General features: G+C 38.6%; 1 protein-coding gene across 3 annotated transcripts in view; it reads left to right on the forward strand.

Annotated features, from left to right (window-relative positions):
* The window catches only part of frmd4bb (FERM domain containing 4Bb), a 47,075-nt gene that overhangs the window by 15,716 nt on the left and 9,347 nt on the right, over window positions 1-22,012 (forward strand). For 2 of the 3 annotated variants that reach the window (XM_041800489.1, XM_041800491.1), the window contains exons 2-19: window positions 1,433-1,498; window positions 6,196-6,290; window positions 6,419-6,511; window positions 9,353-9,437; window positions 9,753-9,809; window positions 9,902-9,924; window positions 11,817-11,900; window positions 13,288-13,353; window positions 13,668-13,725; window positions 13,813-13,899; window positions 16,812-16,888; window positions 16,996-17,134; window positions 17,225-17,366; window positions 18,026-18,159; window positions 18,342-18,458; window positions 19,214-19,442; window positions 21,565-21,618; window positions 21,735-21,882. In XM_041800489.1, the coding sequence (XP_041656423.1) occupies window positions 1,433-1,498; window positions 6,196-6,290; window positions 6,419-6,511; window positions 9,353-9,437; window positions 9,753-9,809; window positions 9,902-9,924; window positions 11,817-11,900; window positions 13,288-13,353; window positions 13,668-13,725; window positions 13,813-13,899; window positions 16,812-16,888; window positions 16,996-17,134; window positions 17,225-17,366; window positions 18,026-18,159; window positions 18,342-18,458; window positions 19,214-19,442; window positions 21,565-21,618; window positions 21,735-21,882 (1,754 nt within the window). Of the gene's footprint in view, window positions 1-1,432; window positions 1,499-3,777; window positions 3,864-6,195; window positions 6,291-6,418; window positions 6,512-9,352; window positions 9,438-9,752; window positions 9,810-9,901; window positions 9,925-11,816; window positions 11,901-13,287; window positions 13,354-13,667; window positions 13,726-13,812; window positions 13,900-16,811; window positions 16,889-16,995; window positions 17,135-17,224; window positions 17,367-18,025; window positions 18,160-18,341; window positions 18,459-19,213; window positions 19,443-21,564; window positions 21,619-21,734; window positions 21,883-22,012 lie in introns of those variants that run through there. The other variant, XM_041800490.1, reaches the window with a different exon arrangement.

Below are 22,012 nucleotides of genomic sequence, written 5' to 3' on the forward strand. Positions count from 1 at the left end.
TTTCTAATTAAGAGGCAGTAAACCCTGAAGTGTGGTCAGGAGTCTGACCCAGCCTGATCTCATTTAGTCAGCTGTTGATTTCTCATAAACTGGCTGCACAGTGTAAGCCGTCAGCACGCACAGCTCAGGCCTCGGTCGATAGTGTGGATGGAACAAGCTGCTGGTTAAATTCCATCATCTGTTCCATGCTGCTCAGACAGAGCTCAGAGCTTCATGGTCAGGATCCAGGAGAGGACTTTTATTATGAAAGGATGAGGTCCGGTCAGGGATGCGTCTACACCTGCGCTCTCTCCAGAGGGGTTTACCAGGTAGTACAGCAGCTGCTCCTCTCACGCTGAGTGTTAGAAGTTCAGCCTCATTCTGTCACATGAAGACACTCGTTGGAGATGTGATTTATTTATTTATTTTTTTACATTTTCTCTGTTTGTGTGGATTTTTTTCCTTTGGAACTGGTCAACCTCAATCTGTCATTCTACTGGATATTTGATTTATCAAGTCAGTGGCTCTTTTAGGTCAGCAGTCAGGGGCAAAATGATCTTGAAAAAGCAAACATGACTTTGTTTTTTATGTTGTGGGAATGAAAACCAGAGGACTGGATTTAATGGATGCAGAGCTGAGCTTAGTCCAATCTAAGTTAGTGGTTTTGGGCAGTAAACAGTCTGATATGGGGTGGAATTTGATGCAAGATGTTCAAATTAAAGGGGCGAAAAGGGGTTTAAAATTTTCAGAGTAGTACAGCAGGGTAAAATACTCTTTAAGAAGTGAGGTCTGGATACAAGGTCAAACTTAAAAGTACATTTTCAGTCTTCACTGGCAAATTTTCTGCAATGTTTACATGAAATACATTATAATGTCAGTGCAAAAATGAAAATTAAATGCAGTATTTATACAGTTGATCATATTTTGGTGTTTTTAGACTTGCATTTATGTCAAAAAATCATAATAATGTTGCAGCTACAGGATTTGAATAGCAGAAAAGTCTTGAATTTGAAAAGCATCATTAAACTTCCTCTGAATTGAAGTTGATTCTTTGAGAATTTTAAATAAGTTTCATTTCTTGGACATTTCTTTACTCACGTGCAGAGAAGGCTGAGAGGCTGAAAGATAATTGAAAGGTTCAAAAAGGGACTTCAAATCCGTCTTTCAGTTCCTATGGCAACAAATCCGTGAGACAATGGGTTTATTGTTGATCACAACGTGTTTAATTTTTTTTTTTGCTCCTCGTGTGTTTACCCATGGGGCCTTTGTGGAGTCTGGCTTTGGATAGTAAACATGATTTAAATACAGCTTTGTCTGAGCCGCTTTTATTTTGTAATTTATAGATATTGCACTCCCATTATTGTAAATGCAGGACGTCACTGTAACTTGTCATGATGAATAGTGTGCTATCTTTGTCTCAGGCCTTGAACTTCCCCCTTTGTTCTCCCTGCAGATGACTGAGGGCAGACTGTGCCAAGTGCAGCTGCTGGATGACAGGAAGCTGGAGCTGCTGGTTCAGGTATGAATCCTCCTGACTTTTTAAAGCTTCTGTGAGGAATTTTTGGATGGTTATCAAACAGACTGAAAGTGACAGCGGTGCATCTTTGTGACCTACTAAAGCAAAAGAGATCATCATCAGTGACAAGGATGACTATTTTATATTGAATTTATTTAATGCCTCTGCTGCGGCAGGGCAGGAGTAAGTCGAGATGACTTACAGTAGAGCAGTCTTTCTTCTTTGAAGATACATTATGTAGAATTTCTGCACTGACATATCTACATTGATTTAATAAGGGATCATCCTTATGCTATATATTGCTTTTAGGTGTTACATTATCTCACATATTTCCCAAATATACAAAGAAAGATAAAATCTTAATTTTTATAATTGCATTGTCTTTTATGGAGGTTTCATGTACAATTGCTCAAACCCACCTCTGTAACATAGACCCCCCCACACTCTGCATTTCCAGAAGGTCAAGACCAGTGCTGCTCAGTGCAGTACATCTCCTTGTTTCAGGGTTGAAGAGTGTTTAATAGAAAAATTTACATTGTAAAGTCCCAATGAAAACGGTATTTCTTGGTCGTGCAGCAAGCAGTCCCAAAATGCACATGTGAGCTGGAAGAGACAGAGATCACATGCACATCCTGGGACACTCACTGTTTGAATTCCTCCCCTCTGGTAGGTATGTATTACAGGGCACTGCATGCCAAAACAACCTGACACAGAAACAGTTTTTAACTTTGAAAGCTTAACAGTCACAGAGTTACTCTGATGACCACTCAACAATCACAGCACCAGTACTTACCTGAGCAGTACAGGTCAGCACTGCTGTAGAATATGAATGGTGGAGCTTGTGGCTAAGCCTTGTGGGAGACATGCAAAAACGACGTCTCTGACAAGAGAAGCATTCAGTGTGGCTTTTTTCCTTTCTTTTTAATAATGAAATATGGTAGAGCTAGTGTTAGTTACATCCAAGCTCATTGCTACAGCAGTCGCAGCCATTGTATACAGTACAACTCAACCCCTCTGGTGAAGATCACGATTTCACTCTGAAGGTTAAAAAACTTTCAGTGCTGTTCTTTGCTCTTTATTTCATAAAGAAATGTGGTCCAGTTCTGATAAAACTGCTGAGTGTAGCAACACTATAGTTACAATCGGAGCTAATTGCTGCACCGACGGCAGCCATCGCTAACTGCTTTGAGTAAACTCTACTACTATTCTACTGCTGCATTCTCATTAAATGATGCTGATTGGTTAGAGCTGTTTTTTTTTGGGTCTGGCACAATCACTATGTATCGTTATATATGTGAACTAACCTGGCATGTGAGATGGATTTGTTTCACACATTCATCTGGTAAACCTCTCATAGGCAGTGTTCAGGAAAGGGCAGAGCCTTTTAAAAAAAACTTGGAGGGTGATTGGATGAACATTATGTCTGTCACGTCTTAAGGGCCAATAAGAGCAACAAAACACATGATGTAGCATGTAGCAGGATGAGTAAATTCCAAAGAGAACTGTATAACGCGAACCATGGCAACTGTAGACATGTCAGTACACGACTTTTGTCGTTTTTGAAAAGAAAACAACTCAAAGCTGTTCTTTGTTCTTCTTTTAACGAAGAAATGTCGCCAAGTTCTGTTAAACTGGTGCTTTAGCAGCATCCACGCTAATGTCTTCTACCATTATTGCAGCGGTCTTTTGTTGCTGCTTGCATACGTCACGACTCTGCCGTGCCCCTTGTCGCTGATTGGTCCTGTCACTTTCTAACTGGGCCCAAACAGTTCAGACGGGAGCTTTGCAAGATTGATTCGCCAGTGAAAAACACAGAAACGGGCGTATCCATCTGCTTTGCGAGGTTATATATGGTTAGATCACAGAATAGGCGACACCAAAATCAACACAAACCAAGAGTTCCTTATAGAAGTTTTAATGATGATGAGCCCACTAGAAACTGATGAATGATTCCCAATGTCTAAAGACATGGCTAAGATTAGGAAATGATTGTTTTTGGTAATAATGACAATAATGATACTGCTTAGTCAGGCAGTGAAAAAGATTTAGGTTTCAGTTTGATGACATGCTAAATATTTAGGGAAGCTATTAAATAAGGAAGTGAAATACATGTCATATTCTTAGAAAAACATTCATTTATGTTTTTTGGTCTAATATGGGACATTAACGTCAGGGGAAAATCCAGGATTTGTACAGTATGACCCATCCATCCACCCAGCCCTGACCACCACCTCATCAACATGTGGCAGCCTTCAAGTCACCTGAGTTACCACAGCACTTGTGTTGCAGGCAGTAAGTCATGCTGACTTATATTTAAATATATGGGAAATCTATGGCTGTGCGCTCTGTCATGAGGAGACAAATAGAGGTTAGACCACTACCTACTTCTTAAGATTGTGAATTCTTGTGATTGTGAATCAAATTCTTATGTAATGTGTAATGTATAAATTTTGGTTGTTTTCTTGAGATCTTAGGAAAGTAACATGCCATCATTGGGTAAACCAGTGTTGTTATCCCAAGATAATAGGATAAAAAAGTCAATATCTAAACAACTCAAATATGGGAAACAGATTGAATTAAACTATATGACTGTATGTCTGCTTATCGTGTCCGTTTATCACAGACTATTTGTCACTTTTTTATTTTTATTCTAGTTTTCTTTTATTATTAGTTTTAGTTTTAGTATTAGTTTTTCTGTTAGATAGATGTCTGGGCTGACTGAATGTCATAAATTTTTAAAAACATATTCAAACAGTACTCTTCACTTATCATATTTACTTAAAGATGATGTTTGAGTACAACTCCAGACATTAAACTACCACTGTGTGAAGTCTTAACTAATCAGATCAGGCAGTCAGCATGGTTGCGTCAAGACTACAACTAAGGATATTTTGTTTCCATTTTTATTTTATTTTATTTAGTTTTGTCAGCACACTTAGTTTTTGGTTTTTTTTTAGTAAAGCTTTGTTTTTATTTAGTTTCAGTTTTAGAAATTTAGTTAGTTTTAGTGAACTATAATAACCTTGCACTTATTTGAATTAAAAAATGATGTCCAGTTCTAATAAAAACTGCTCATTTAGCTACATTCAAATAAGTCACATCACAGGTCCTTTCCACTGAGCATTATGGTTCAGTTTGGTACAGCATGATATGTGTTTCCATCAACAAAAGTTTAAAAGAGTCTGAAATATCCGACATATACCGTCCTACTTTTTTTGCCCTGGTTCTTCACCAGTCAAAGCTTTATGGGAGAGCAGTTAAGAGAAAACCTTCGTTACAGAAAATCCATACTAAATCTTGACTAGAGTTCGCCGAAAGACATGTCGGAGACTCCTTGGTCAAGTAGAGGAACGATCTTTGGTCTGATGAGCCCAAAATGGTGCTATTTGGCCATTAGATGCTATGTTTGGTGGACTCCAAACACTACCTCACCACAAGCACACCATCCCCACTGTGAAGCATGGTGGTGGCAGCATCATACTGTAGGCATGCTTCTCAGCAGACAGCCCTGTAAGACTCAGGATAAAATGAATGAGGAAAAATATAGGATCTGAATATCTTTTGTAGTCTGCAAGAGAACTACAGCTTTAGAGAAGATTTATTTTTCAGTAAGGCAATGAGCCGGAGCATACAGCAAAAGCTACACAAATGTTTTAAATACAACAGGTGAATGATCTGGAGTGGCCGAGTCAAAGCCTCAGTCAGGCCTCAATCCAATAGAGAATTTGTTGCTGGACTTGAAAAGGGCAGTTCACAGCTGATCCCCATGCAGTCTGACAGAGCTTGAGCAGTTTTGCAACGAAGAACGGAATTGAAATGTCCAGATGTACAAGCCTGATTGAGCTCTATCCACACAGACTCAGTGCTGTGATTGCAGCCAAAGATGCATCTACTGATTTATTTTACATTACATATTTTTATTTAATTGACATTATTTTGTGGTTGTTTTACACTTTGACTTTCTCTCCCCTTTTTTACAGCTGTCCTATCAATTACAGGCAAAAATCCCAGATAATCTTAATAAATGATGTTCACATCTTCCTTTATAATGCCTTCATATTTCACCAAGTACCTGTTATACTCTTAATGTCTGATAACAAGTAAATTCCAGTTGCTCGCTCAGGTTTTCAGACAGCCTTTTCTATGTGCACTAAAGACAAAGGGCACATAGAAACAGGCTTTATGTAGCTCACAGTGAGTGGACTATTGTCTTGTTGTCAAGGTGGCCAGACAGTTATCTAGTATCATGAAAAACAAGCTCTGTTAGACATCCATAGACCTGTTGTCATGGGAAAATCAGCTTTTGTATCCTGGGAAGATGAGCGAAAAAGTCGAGATCCTGAGAAAACCATAAATTAAGAGTAAATAAATTGTGCGCATCCATGTCCTCCAAGGACTTCTGTAAAAAATGTTTGTCTGGTCTGCATGTTAATTTAATGAGCGGAGAAATGACCCCTCTGTTGACTGACCTTGGTGGAATTATAATTATCCTTGAGCACAACAGTAAATCTCTGCTCCAGTGTTCCCTCTACTGTCTTATTGACCTTTCAGTTTTATTTCTCTTTGGAGAAATGGGACAACCGAAACAAGTTACTTCCTACATATTTATCATGTAAAAGTTTGAATAATTCAACAGGGATGATAAACTTAGGTCTAGACTTACAGTTGTTATCAGACTAAATCTCATTTGTCCTCCACAGCCCAAGCTTCTGTCCTATGAACTCCTCGACTTAGTTTCCTCCCACTTCAACCTCAAAGAGAAGGAATTCTTCGGGCTCGCATTTTTCGATGACAAGTATGTAAATCGTTAACTTTATTGCCTTTGAGTGCTTTAAATATTTACAGATGTTTAAACACGTGTGTCTATGTGTGTATGAGAATCAAACACAACGGTCTGATGCTTCACTCTGCTTGCTTTTGCAGCGGTCAGCGTAAATGGTTGCAGATGGACCGCAGGGTTCTCGAACATGACTTTTCCAAGAAGTCCGGGACCATTGCTCTCAACTTCCTGGTCAGGTAATAATTCATCATTTTTTATATGCAAATCATAAATTCTCCAGCAGGGAGTGCTACTTTGTTGACACTGACTCAGCTGGTGGCTGTCAAAAAATGTTGACGGGTATTAATGCAGTAAGAGTTTCTTTAACTTGTGGAAAAAATATTGAATGTGACTCAAACACTGAAAAAAAACCATCTCTAGGCTTGTGTTTTTCTCTCCTTTCAAGTCAGAATAACTCATTTTATTTAATTTAAGCCACACTGACCAGACACGTCCAGATAAACATCTCGTCTCAAAATATTAAAAACAGAAAAATAACATCTGCATTACTTTTAATATGTAAGAATATCTTCCAACTGAGTGAGCAAGTGTTGTTCATTTAGAGTGCTGAAATTCTTTGTACTTGTGTATTTAGGTGGAAAAAGAATAAAAATAAAGAAACTTTTCTTGCCCCATAGGCAGATGTTTTTATTTAATAAAGCAATGCGGACTTTGAGTTTTATTTTGTGAAATAAGATGTTTTTTAATTTTCTTTTGCATGTGAAGTAAAGCTTCAGTTTGTAAAGTTTTCATACTGAAATATCTGTATCAATCTAAAATGACTCCGTGTTTGTAATATATTTTTGTGGTTGAGGTCTTACATCACCTCAGATGTTTTGAATAGTTTCAAAGCCAGAGAAATTATTTATTCTTATAATTGTTAGTGGAAGTGTCTGGTCACATTGGCATCCATGACAAACAGGAAAGGTTTATTATTGCTTGGAAACACAGGATGTTACATCAAAGACTGTCACATAAGAGAGCATGGACTGCTACAGGAAGCTGCCATGATGCTGCTGTATCTCATTCATTCCAATTTACCCACATGCTGACTTAAAATGACAGATTTAACTGTTTGAAATTAAACCTGTGGAGTAACAAACAAACTAAATGTAGCAAGCTGTAAGAGAGGAGAGGGGTTTGGCAGATCACAGAAGGGAAGTAATTTGCCAGAGCAACATCTTAGACTTTTTTTTTGTTTTGTTTGTTTGTTTAAATTTAACTTTGTTCGTAAGCATAGTCTAGCAATTACATTCATGAAGTAACCACATTGCAAACATTACGGACTAAGAAACATTTTAGAAATAAAACTGTAAAAAGATCTGAGGTCTAATCCAGAATTTAAGTATGTATTGACCCGTTTTAAAATTAGTTACACAAACGGTAGATAACTTAAGCTTCATTCGCTTTAGCTAAAACTAACATAGCTATGCTAGCTACACAACGAACTTAACTAACTAAGCCAGTGTAGCCATGATAGCTTTAGAAACATGAGTGTTAGCAAACGAACAAAGGTAAGAGTTCTAATCCAAGACTGAATTATGTATAGACCCGTCTTAGAAGTAGTTACACAAATGCACAACATAGCTTTGCTAGCTACGTAGTTACACTACTTAAATCAGCCAATATAGCTTAGTTAGCTTTTAGCTTAAGCTAGTGAGCCACCGTTTGCATGACTGCTTCTTAAAAGACCTAGCAACCATAGTATAATCTAATGTAGCTACCATAGCATCCTTAGATTTAGTTCTTGCATGTCAATTATGTAGCTACGTTAGCTACATAGCTTAATTAGCTTAGCTAGCTTTAGATTCAGCCATGTTAGCGATGTAGCAATGCCAGCTAGTTAGGTCATGTAGCTAAAGAACTTTTGTCAGCGTTAGCCTTAGCTATGTTTACGAGAGGGGTCTGGCTGCAGACCCTACATTTTTGACAACCCCTTTTGCAGACGTAAGACACCGTCTCTGTCAGAACAAAAACACATGCTGAAACTTTCAAAATGAAATTGGATTAAACATTAAAAAAAAACAGTGCTAGGGCAAGGGTTGGGATACCAAAAGTTTAAAGTAAAAAAATCTCACCTGCAAAGCCGAATTACAAAATGTTTAATAAAGCAAAGTAAACAAGAAAGAGCTACGTGGCTAATTTAGCTAAAGATAAGCTCACAAAACTACATAAGCTTTGTAGGTTTGTTATTCACATTGTTGCCATGGTTAGCCATGTTTGCTAAATCTCATGTTGCTAAAGCTAACTTAGCTCTATTGGCTTATGTGGTAATGTTAATGACATAGCTAGTGTAGCTATGTTAGCTTTAGCTAAAACAAACAGAGCTAAAATGATCCATCTGGATTAAACCTCTAATATTTGTCTCTGTTTTATTAATGAAGTGTTTTCATGGAAGACGAGCTGTTTTTCCTGTTAGCTGACTGTTTTCTTGGCTTTACTGAATGTTGGATTTTGTAGGTCAGGTTTTAATTTATTACTATCAGTATAGTAACTCTTACCTTAACTCTTACCCTAAACCTAAATGGGAGTTTAATCCGATTTTACATTCTAAAGTTTTAGCGTGTATCTTTTTCTGATAGAGGTGGTGTCCCACCAAAGTGAGGGAGAAAAGCTGTTAAAAATGGCCTTTCTGGTTTAAGCTGTGAACCAGTAAGGCCACTTTTAACAGCTTTTCCACTTCAGTTTGTGAACTTCATCTATGAAACACAAAAAAATGTTTTCTATTTATTAAGTACATTAGTTGGGTTACATTTTTATAAACAAAATCCTCAATTCAAAGTCAGCTGTGGAGGTTGGCAGAGCTGAAAAAACGTCATCTTTTGTTAATATTTTGTTTGAGAGCCCCCTGGTGATGGAATCTGTGCTTAGAATTAGTGATATTTTTGAACATAATGTCCAAAACATTTGTTAGATTTTAATTTTTACATTGTAAATTGTCCTTTAAAGCATACAACAAAGAAAGAAAAGGAACTAAAGATTTCCAGAAAACAGTTAAATCTTTGATTTGTTTCTTTGTATCTGCTTTTACCCTCCAGGTTTTACGTAGAAAACATAACACAGCTCAAGGACATAATAACAGTGGAGTTATTCTTCCTGAATGCCAAATCTGCTGTCTATAATGTAAGTCTTCTTCCCAACATATAATGTTCTCTGCCTGTTTTTTTTCTAACAGCTCACTGATGATTCACCGTCTCTAGACCCTTGTAGCACATCAGCTCAGCAGACAGTGGCTCCAGGGCACGGTTTTCTCACTCTGCTGGCTGGAATGTAAAGAAGACAGTCTAAGAAAGCTGAAAAAAAGGGCTCATTTTGAGAATAAGCTGGGGTTATAATAGGGCAACACAGAGAAGAGTCTATGTTTGGATCTCGAATGCTTTGTCCACACATTCTCTACATCCTGTTTATTCTTTCCTGTCCATTTCTTATGTCTCTCAGGAGGTTATAGAGGTGGAAAGCGAGAACGTCTTCAAATTAGCTGCAAATGCCTTGCAGGTTAGTGCTTTTAATAGTCTCATTTACATACATCAATTTCTGTCCTTATAACATTTCCAACATGTAATCTGATATTGTGTTTTTTTCACCAGGAGGCAAAGGGAGACTACACAAGGTGAGTGTATATTATCAGCTGGGTAAGAAGTACTTAACAGCAGCAGGACAAGTTAATAGTAAGCTTTTAGCGAAGACATTCAATAGGTCACTTGTTTCTGCGGAGTGCAGACAACAGAAATCAATAGAAGTGTTATGTGAGGCTTACCACAGAGTGCAAAGAAGCTTGCACCAGGCAGCTAATGAGTTTCATAGTGACGATAGAAGCCAAGTACTGCAGAGCAGAGGCAACTATGCATTGCAGAGAGTAACCATTGTCCATCTTTAACAAAGCTGCCTTTTCACATTATATATGGAGTATTCAGGGGGATTACAGCAGGAGAACACCTGACTTTGACCACCTGGATGAAGAAGTAAAGACACAGTTTGTTAAAGTTGACTGCTTGTTTAAGCTCTGTCCTCAATCCGTACTTCCCTCTTGCTTTCAATCCAACCTGTAGGCTCCAAAGGGGCTTAAGATAAACTATATGGACAAAATTATTTAGCCACATCTGTTTATGATTGATTTCAGGTGTTTTAATCAGACCCACAGGTGTATAATATCATTGCAGTCTCCATTTGCAAACATTTGTGATATAAAACGGGTCGTTCTGAAGAACTCAGTGACTTCAAGTGTGCTGCTACCACATTTCCAATAGGACTGTTCGTGAAATTTTGCCCCAACAGCTATGAAACCTCCACTGGCATTAATGTGAGCCCAAAAACTGTGCAACAGGAGCTTTATGGATTTGGTGTCTATGGCCAAACAGCAGCATGCAAGCCTCACATCACCAAGTCCAATGCCAAGTGTCAGATGGAGTGGTGAAAAGTACACAGACACTGGACTGTGGAGCAGTGGAAATGTGCTCTGTGGAGTGACGACTCACGCTTCTCTGTTTGGCAGTTAGATAGGCAAGTCTGAGTTTGGCAGATGCCAGGAGAACTTTACCTGCCTGACTACACTGTGCCAGATGTAAAGTTTGGTGGAGGAGGGATCATGATATGGGGCTGTTTTTTTAGGGTCTCGGCTGGGCCCCACATACCCAGACATTTTGGATAATGCTATACTTCCAACTTTGTGGCAACAGTTTGGGGACAGTCCTCAGTGCACAAGGCAAGGAATATAAAGACATGGGTCGATGAATTTACTGTGGAAGAACACAGCCCTGACTTCAACCCCATCGCGCACCTTTGGGATGAACTGGAATGGAGATTCTGAGCCAGGACTTCTCATCCAACATCAGTGCCTGACCTCATAAATGCTCTACAGATCGAATGGGCATAAATCCCTACATATACACTCCAAAATGGAAAACTGTGGAAGTTGTGGAAAGCCTTCTATGAAGAGTGGAGGTTGTTAGAGCTGCAAAACAAGGGGGGGCAGCTCCATATTAAAGTATTGTAATTGTACTTGAATACAGTCTTGTTACAGCCCCTGTTGGTACAATGTTCAGGCAGTAAAATACTTTTGTCCATATAGTATTCTATTTCATTATTGTTCAGACTCTATATGTAAATTAACCTGTGGGGAATAATCATGGTGGAGCCTACACACCAAACACAACGGGACACGTCCTGTTGGCTTACTTAATTATAGAAACAATATTTGATAGTCACGACAGTGCTTGAGCAAAACTTATCTTTATTTGTAATATTTGTGATAAATTTCATAAGGTACATTAATTACTGATATGCTGATATTCCAGAGTAAAACAGGGAATCCAAGCAATGCTGCTAATTTTGCTAGATGTTTACCATTTAATCTCTTTTGTGTTTCTGGTGTAGTCAGGGATTTTTAGGGAGGTTCTTTGATTCATAGACCTATGAATTTTCTGTCACTGTAAACAGCAGCACATTGTCTCAAGACTGACATTTATGAAACTCCTGCCTAAACATTTCTCTGCTCTGTTTTAGTGATGAAAACACAAGAGCTGACCTGAAGAAACTACCAACTCTTCCCACAAAAGTTCTCAAAGAACACCCGTCACTTGCATACTGGTAAGCCTACAAAGTGACCTAGTGATATTTACAACTCTTCCTACTATGACATTTTTAAAGGCCTGCAGACCTGAACTTCTCTATAAAACCAGTTCAACCCCTTAAAGCCTGAAAACACAAATTAAAGGCAGAAAATATAATATTTTAATATGTTTAATTCACTTTCTATTGAAATCCCAAAAAATCCAAATTTCCATGAAATTTAACATATACATTTTTGGTATCTCATTTGATACATTTTATCATTTTTCCAACTGTATTCAGAATTTTTTTTTAAATTAATTTATGATCATATTGTTTAGATAGAGGTATCATAAAAGTATGCATAAAATTTGGTACAACAGGCTTTAAGAGGTTAAATACAGTAGTACTAACAAGCTCTGAAAACCACCAAAATATACTAAAAAAAAAAAAAAAGGCTTAAACTTGTCCTTCCTTGTCAGACAGCAGTTATACATGGGCATAAAGCATAGTGTACATGAGAGTAACATTACCTAGCTTGACTTGTTAGCATGACTGTTATGCTAAAATGCTAAATCATACTATGCTAAAAGTTAGACACAATTCACTTGATATTTATTATACAAATTACAACCTGTCAAGACTCCATTATGGTACAAAATAAAACACAACTGGATATCTAGCTAAAAAACAAATCAGGCTTTTGTACTGTTGGACGAGTTTTGAGTTTAGCTGGCTAGCTAATCTGCCATATGATACCAAATGCAAAGCAAATATGAAATTTTCTGGAGTTGAAATTATTGAGTAAGAGAAAAAAGTTTTCACATTAACTTGAATATTTCAACTAGTTTTCAAAGTCAAAGAAAACTTTGATTATTTTAGTTGTAACATTCCATGTGATGTACGATAAGTATTTTTTGAACTTTTAACCGATAATTTCCTACTCCTGATCACCGATAAAAAACGATTCTAATTGACATTATCTGTGTTTACATTAAAAATCATTACTGACTTTACAGCTGTCCTTTTTTTAAACTTGTACATCTGTTGCTACAGCTGCTTTGTTGTCTTACGTCTGCTGATAAGCATCCCCACAGCATGATGCTGCCACCACGGTGCCGTACAGTGGCCACAGCATTGCTAATGCTACAGCTATTACTGCTGTCTTACTCACATGTTTACGGCCTGTTATGAAAGCTGATGTAAATGATCAGCTGGGCTGATCTGATCAAACAGCTGATTTCTGATCAGTTACAATGCTTGTATTGGCTCCGATCCGATACACACAATCGGGATCGGGCCATCCCTTTTGGCAGAATTTGTGTATTGTTTTGACTGAGCCTTTACTCAACTGCTGTTCACTTGATTTATTTATGTCACATCTGTTTTGAGAGTAAATAAATGTCTTCTTTATGTGTCATTGCAGTGAGGATCGGGTTATTGAATATTACAAACAGCTAAAAGGAGTCTCCAGAGGACAGGCTATTGTGCAGTAAGTACTTAAAGGAAAATGTGAAGGCCTATGTGCTGTAATTGGTTCAACATTGGTGATTAGACAATGAGTAATATTGAGCTTTAGATCCATTAATCTTCCTCTCACCTCTATTAGCTTTCCCTTCTCTTGCTCTATCTCTCTGGCACGCCTTTTCTCATCATCTGATAGAAATCAATATCTCCTCTTCAGTCTCAGTCCAGTGAATCACTCTGATCAAATTCCCAGTCCTATCTTTTCATGTTCCCAAGCTAAACCACATGCAGATGTCTGAAGAGCAGCTGGTGGTTTTAATAAAACTGTTTTTCTTCAAGGTATCTGACGTTAGTGGAATCGCTGCCCACGTATGGCGTGCATTACTATGAAGTGAAGGTAGGTTCTTCTGCTGTGATTTATTGAAAATGGCAGCTGCTGTGTGTGAAACTGAGTCAGTCACCAAGCTGTGTTGTTGCATCACAGGACAAACAAGGGATCCCATGGTGGCTCGGGCTCAGCTATAAGGGCATCGGCCAGTATGACCAGCAGGACAAGTTAAAACCCAGAAAGGTAAACATTTCCTGCTGCTCCATCTCTGAAATAGCTTCTTGTATTTCTCTGTAATTCATAAAGGGGGGGATAATGGGGCATGGTCCCATGGAGATCAGGAAAATCATTGTCCATTGTAAGGTAATCTGTGAAGAGCATATCTTACATTTTATCACTCCTATCAAAGCAGCAAAGGTGGCTTTTACTTATTTATTTATTCTGTAGTTCAATATAGCATTTTCAAAATAAAAATCTGTTCTCATGAAACTAATAGTTGTTTATTTACAATGTTTAAAATGTGGATGGGGACACTGAACTAAACTAACCTGGCACGCCAGATGGATTTGTTTCACACATCCATCTGAAAAACCACTCATAGACAGCAAATGGCAGAGCCTTTGGAAAAAAAAAAAAAAAACCTCAGAGGGTGATTGGATGAACGTTCTGTCTGTTACATCTTTACGGGCCAATCAGAGCAACAAAACATGTGATGTAGCCACTACCGAGCTGCGCCCCTACCAAAGGAGTAAACTCCGTGAACCATGGCGACTGTAGACATGTCAGTATAGGACTTTTGTTGTTTTTGAAAAGAAAACAACTCAGTGCTGTTCTTTGTTCTTCTTTTAACGAAGAAATGTCGCCAAGTTCTGGTAGAACTGGTGCTTTAGCAGCATCCACGCTAATGTCTTCTGCCATTATTACGCCGGCCTCTTGTTGCTGCTTGCTCACGTCACGACTCCACCATGCCCCTTGTCGCTGATTGGTTCTGTCACTTTCGGGGGCCAAACAGTTCAGACAGGGGCTTTGCAAGATGGATTCCCCAGTGAAAAACACCGAAACGGGCGTATTCATCTGCTTTGCAAGGTTGGAACTAAACCATTTGGAAAGGAATGTCAGACTTCATAGCGAAGCCATGATCCGCACAAATGTCAGGATACCAGAGAATAAAGTAGAAAGAATTTCAATAACTTTAGAGAAAAATAATGGTATAATTGCATAATAAAGGCAAAAACTGGCAAAAATGGGATAAAAGTTGCAAAAATTGGCAGAAATAAGTGGTGAAAAGTGGTGAAAGAGTTGCAAAAATAGTGGCAAGAAAAGGCTAAAAGAGGCTGAGATGGGCAGTTTAAATGGTGAAAAGCGGTAAGAAAATGGCAAAAATCGGCTATACTTTAAAATTAGTCAAAGATGTGGTTCCAAGTTGCAAAAAACTTGATAAAGTGGCAAAAATGGGCAGTTAGAATGGTTAAAAGCAGAAAATGTGGCAAAAATCGGTTATAAGTAACAAGAAGGGGTTAAAAGTGGTAAAAAATAGCTTAAAGTGGTAAAAACGGGTGGTTAAAATGGTGAAAAGCAAAAGATCTGAACATTTGTACCCAATAATAGCTTCACACACTTTTTAATCTCCAGGATGAGGTAACTGTTGGCCAGAATACTAGCACCAATGCTACTGAGCCAACACACATGCATTGATGTCATCAAAAATCACAGCTAGGGAGGGCCAATTCTCTGGGTTTTTCAGGAGCCATATTAATTCTGTTTGCAGGCTGACTGTGGATATGATAGCGCAGGATCTGGGTAAGGTTAACTGCTGCAGCACATAGCGTGATGATTCACCAGCTCATAGTCATGCATCATCCATTTCACTTCAACAAAGGCTGGGCTTCAGCTGCTGCAGACGAGGCCAGACTTGAAGATGTAAAGCGAAATCATCTCTGAAGGAAAGCTCTGACAGTTTGTCTCATTAATGCTAGTGAGCTCTGCCCTTGAGAGTGAACCTGCTTTACTTGTTTCAGTGCTGTTGTTTTAGCTTAAGAGTTGATAGGAAAAACACCCATATGAGTGATCTGTCAGCTATGTCACCCAGTGTCTGTCTCTGCAGCTGCAAAGCTGCAGTGCATCGCTGTTAGCGAAGAAAGTTCAGAACAATGCACATTTAATTACAGGCACAGTCATCCTTGTAATCACTCGATATGGTGCAATCAGTCTTTGTCTAATGTGTTCCAAAGTTGTGCAAGAAAGCAGCTGCTTGAGTGTGTTTTGGAGAAGAGAGGAAGAGAGGGAGGAGGCTGGTGATGTCAAAGGCAGAAAAGGGGGCTGGATTTGGGGCGTTATCGTGCTTGTTCGGAGAATACCTGAGGAGACAAGTCGAGAGCTGACAGGAGAAGGAACAAAGTATGTGTTTGTGTTGACAGCAGAGCCGGGGAGGATTTAAAGTTAGGACACAGGACTTTTGAAGATCCATTGTGCGGGTAAGACTGGATGCTATACTGGTTTACTGACTGATTTAGGAAGAAAAAACTGCGCTAAATGTGACGCTGTGTTGGAGAACTTATCAATCTGAACTCTGACTTTTATGATAGAAAAACTATGCGGATGTTAACCTCCCTACAATTGTTAAGAAATGCAGGAAATGTTGCAACTTTGTGATACAAAATACTCCCCAAAAACTCCGCATGTAATGCCGTTTTGTGCGTCTGTGTTAGTCAATGTCTCATCCACATTGTGTCCAGACACACAGTGACTCATTGCCCCACATAGATTGTTCATATCGTGCTGCTGTCAGCGAGCACCTGGCTGATCTGTGGAGAGACGTGATGAGCCATGGAAAGTGTTGCAGGCTGTGATGAATCTTAGCGTAATGTCCCCTTGTGGTATTTCTTCATTTTTTAACACCTGTGTTATTGCAGACTCAGTGTACCAGGCGGGTTTAGACTGTAATGATGGTTCACGTGTCAGTCTGGCTTTTTTTAATGACTGTGGTTGATAGAGGCGAGCCAAAACACCTGCTGTTCTTATCGGATTTCCTAATAGTTTATGCCAGCCATGATGACATGACATGGTCAATTTTAAAGCCATTTTATCAAGGTTTGAAGCCATCTTTTTCTATTTTGGATGTCTAATATTACTGTTAGTTCTCATTTAACTCCTAGCTTTACCAGTGGAAGCAGCTGGAAAACTTGTACTTCCGTGAGAAGAAGTTTGCCGTAGAAGTTAATGATCCACACAGGTGAGCATCAGGAGAGTTTCCCCTTCTAAAACCTAGTAAATTGAGCCTCTTTCTTTAAGCATTGGGGTTAACTCTCTCTCATGTTGTAATTTTTTTCCCTGCTACAGACGAGCAGTAACCAAGCGCACATTTGGACAGACAGGCCTGCTCATACACACTTGGTATGCCAGCCATTCTTTGATCAAAACCATTTGGGTCATGGCGATCAGCCAGCACCAGTTCTACTTAGACAGAAAACAAAGCAAAGTAAGTCCTCTATCCGTCACCCTTACTTTATTTTCTAAGACTGAGCTGTCTTATCAGCTTTTTAAAACGTGTTCTTTTTGGTTATTTCAGGCAAAATTAGGAACAGCAAGAAGTCTGGAGGAGATTGCCATGGATCTGACAGAGCACGGAGGAGCAAAAATAAACAAACTGGGGGATGCAGGTCTGAAGAATAACTTAATAACAGCCAGCAATGGGAGCCTGGTGTCTACAGGTTAGTACAAGATTTTTCATTCAGGTTGCAAGTGTACAATCAGCTTGTGATTTACAACCAAATCTTAATTCAGAGCTTTTTCAGTGTTTTTTTAGTTCTTCTTACTTAGCTATGTGGAAAAAACACAAAGCTATTGGTGGGTTAAAAAATAAAGACGCCAGGATACCAGACTTTTAAACTACCTTAAGATCCAAACAGATATGGATGCCTGTTTAAATACTTGCAACAAAAGTAAATTCATTGGCATTCAGGTTTGGGTCGTTTGTCATTTTATATCAAAAGTTTTCTGCTTTGTTTCCCTCTTCTAAGCACCTGTTGTGAAGTAGATGACATTTTTGTTAAGCTTAGGTGCCTTTTCAGTAGGAATGCATGCTGTAGTAAGCATGGTATATACTGACTACAAGCATTAAAGCCCCACAAAAATTAAACAAAAACATGCTATTTAAAAGTATATGAGTATCAAAAAAGTTGGCTATCTTTTCTGGTGGTTGTGTCTGCACCCTCCACGTATAGATGCTGTTATCCTCCATGCAAATGGCCCGGGTTTGGATCTGGCCCATAGCCCACTCATTCTCTGACTACCTTAAAGCGTGACATAAATGTTGCTTCTTTCTATGTAGGCTGTGATGTCAATAACAGTCCCACTTTTGTTTCTGCAGGTTCTGCAGACTCTGAAATGAGCGAAGAACAAAAAAAGGAGAAACTTGCTGAGCTGAGGAAAAAAGAGCAGGAGATTCAGGACATTTTGGCAAAGAAAACAAAAGAACTGAAGAAGATTTGCCTGAGAGAGGCGGTAAGAAATCCTTTGTATTCTTCTTGTTTTAGAAGTGCTTTTTTAAAAAGACAGCAGCCATATTTAGTACGCTAGACTTCCATTATTACACGGCGTTGCTGTGCAGCTGGTAGATTACAGGTTTCTGCTGTTAGATTCAGTTGAACGAGGTGTTTAGAGGCCCTGTTGTTTTGTGTTTTCAGGAGCTCACTGGCAAGCTGCCAAAAGAGTATCCCCTCTCTTCAGGTGAGAGACCGCCACAGGTCAGACGGCGAGTTGGCACTGCTTTTAAGTTGGATGAGCTTTTCCCCTACAATGAGGTCTGTATTTTCCCGTTCCTTACCAACTGAAAACAGCTTCACAATCAATTTTTGTGTCCCAACCCACCAGTTAAAGGAGAGATTTGTTAGTATTTTCCTCTTTGTTGTCAATAAATCCCTCATAAAGATCAGTGCAGACGATGAACTGCTACTACAATCGAGTATTGTCTGTTTTGATTTCCCTGCAACTGAGCTCTGATGTTCTCCAAAAGCTGCTAAAATGAGCCACACTGTCTGGGAGGGTGTTCATTGACTACAATTGGCATTGAGGTTTATTTTAAAACCATCCCACTTTTTATGTTTTTGGTGCTGAAAATACCTATTGGCACATCATAGCTTCAGCTGAAAACTGTCACTTGTAAATGCACCAGCCTCTCCCATCTGAGCTGAGCAATTTTATACTGGTGACACATCTTTAAAGATTTACAACCTCAGAAAGAATCAACTGGCTTTTGGCCAAGTTTCACACAGCATTAAAGTCTGAAAGTATTGTAAAATTGTTTTTGGCCTTTTAAGGAATGTGTTGGCAGAGAAAAGAGAGAATTTGCAACCATCTCCACCAACTTAAATAAAACTGAAATGATGCATTTGCGGATTATCTAAACATCTAATGCACACTCAAATGAAAGATATTCAGATATGTTCAATTAAAGAACACAACAGTTTGAATTGCTAGGTTTTATTTGATCAAACTCTGCAGCAGATCTTGTCTCTTACTGTTTCCTCTTCTGATGTGCTGCTCATGTTGGCTGCAGGATCCTTTCCTGAGGAACCTGGAGAGCAGGTTCGCCCTGCAGCAGAAGATTGTGGAGGCGGCCAAGAAGCTGGCAAATGAACCAGAGCTGTGCAAAACAGTGAAGAAGAAGAGGAGGAGAAATTGTCTGGATGCCATGCACAAACTCCAGCAGATAGAAGATGAGATGAACCAGTACAGAATCAAAAAGGGGAAGAAGCCGACACAGCGGGCCTCTGTCCTTATTGCAGGTATGGTGCAGGTTAATCTGTGTTAAGCTGGCTACACACCAAGAAAGCCCAATTTTAGGCCTGATTCCATGTCTGGCCTGCTTCAAAAAGAATAGCTACAATAATCACTGAGAGCAGGCAATGGGGTAGCGTCACCAATTATCATTGATCATCTTGCCTGTTTTTTTTCTTCTGAAGTCACATTTGATCACCCAAGTTATAAGATTTTTTGTCTGTGTAATCTCCACAGTGAAGCATTTTATACTAAAAGAAGCAGGTGTGCAGTCTCACAGAGGGTTAAATCATGTAGTGTGTGCATTTAGAGGATTAAATCATTAAAAGTCAGTTGAAACTGTCTAAATCTCTGTGGACTCATGTTTTTAAATGCAGTTAAAATTTGAAAACAATCTAGTGTGTAGCCAGCCGTACTTGAGAGAACAGGGAGATCTAAACACAGTCTATGAAGTTGTTCATGTGGTCTGACTTTTATAAAATTCTTAAAGTTTTTTGAACAATATCGTTATGTGATTTTCTAATTAGAATGAGCTTCATTATTGGCATGTGCTGCTTTGTTAATGTGGATTGTGCACTTAACTTGTGGATTATTTTTGCTTTCAGTGTTCTTATTAATTACTTTGGTAGCAGCTGCATGTGTGCACAATGTAGCCCAGGAGACATTTTTTTCAAGGGGGCAATGAAGTGTATTGTATCATATCCATATTCATATTAACTTACAACTACTATTTTTCTATCAAAGGGGAAATGAAGTGCTTCGTAACATATTGTAACATAATGTAAGGTAATGTACTGTAAAGTAATGCAAAGTAACGTAAAGAACCGTAACACAACACAGTGCAATGTAATGTAATGTTATGTTAAAAAAAGTAAGGTAACATAAAGTAAGGTAACATAATGTAAAGTAATAATAACCCACATAAAGTAACTTAAAGTAACATAACATAAAGAAACAATGTAACGTAAAGTAATATCACATAAATTAACTTCATTTAACTTCTCGAGCAGAAAGTAAAGTATTGTAAAGCAACGTAACGCAAGGTAACATAGTGGAAAGTAACATTACTTTATGTATGATAACATAAAGTAACTAAAAGTATCTTCATGTAACATTATGTAACGTCTATGAAACATAATGTAAAGTAACCTAACCTACCATAATGCAAAGTAACATAACATGAAGTAACACCAAGTAATATACTGTGAAGTTGCCTGAAGTAACGTCACCGGAAGTAATGTAACATCACATGAAGTAACGTCAAATGAAGTAACAACACATAAAGTAATGTCAAATAAAGAGATGTCACATGAAGTAGCGTCACATGAAGTAGCGTCACATGAAGTAGCGTCACATGAAGTAGCGTCACACGAAGTAACGCCACACAAAGTAACGCCACACGAAGTAACGCCACACAAAGTAACATCACACAAAGTAACGTCTCACAAAGTAACGTCTCACAAAGTAACGTCACATAAATGTGCGATGTAGCGCAACATTGTGCAATGTAGCGCAAAGTAGCTTAGTGTTATGTAGTATGGCATTATGTAACATACTAATACAGCTTTTCTCCCTTGTTGTGTGAAAGTCCTCCATGAAACAAAACCCATCGGTTATCACTCAGACTTTCACACTGTGTTGAATGCAGTTACAGTTTAGGGTTACTATAACTGAACAGAGTCCTGAATTCAAAATGAGAAATAAATGGCAGTGCATCTCTACTCATTATATTTTATTGTTTTGATTGGGAGGCCCCTGCCAGTGGAATACTCTGTGCTTAAACCTTTTTTTAATCAATTTACCTTTTATCAGTCCCTTGTATGCTCCCTTTAAAAGCATTTTGTACTACGGTTGAATTTATCTGAAACATGCTAATAAGGTTTGATTGATAGATTGTAGTGTCAAACTAGAACTTGCCAAGGACTTCATTATATATGCTACAATTCATGGGTCACCATATGAATTAAAACTATTTACAACATTTCTATTTCACTATATAAGAACACGGGGTTTTTACTGTAACAAAATTTTAAACCTTAATATGATACTAGTAAAAATCAAACAATGTCAGTACTCGACTTTCATTTAATAAAATTCTGTGTCAGTAAACATGTTCCTGTTTTTCCTCAGATGAACTCATCCGCTCAGACTGCAGCTCTCTGTCTAGCCTCCCGCTGGATGATGGTGAGTCACACAAACACACTCGGCTGCATTAAAGCCAAACAAGCTGCAATTATTATTATTAATATGATAACTCCCTTAAAAAGAGCGAGTGTCAGTAATGTTGCCTTTGTGTTCAGATGACTCAGACAGTGCGAGTCAGAGGCCTCGGTCTCGATCAGTCCAAGGTTCTCCTCAGCTCAGCCCCATGCGAACGCTGGGGACGGAATATGACGCAGAGAGACATGGATGCCCGAGGGAAAATCATCATAACAAGAACCACAGCAGGTTGGGAAGCAAATAAACTGCACACTGTATGATTTTGACTACCAAGTCTTTTGTGCAACTTGTTTCACAACGTTTGATTTTATTGAAAGCTAAAGTCTTCCTGTAATGAAGCGATGAGATCATGTTTTGG

Source organism: Cheilinus undulatus, linkage group 11, assembly GCF_018320785.1.
Source record: "Cheilinus undulatus linkage group 11, ASM1832078v1, whole genome shotgun sequence".
Lineage (NCBI taxonomy): Eukaryota > Metazoa > Chordata > Actinopteri > Labriformes > Labridae > Cheilinus > Cheilinus undulatus.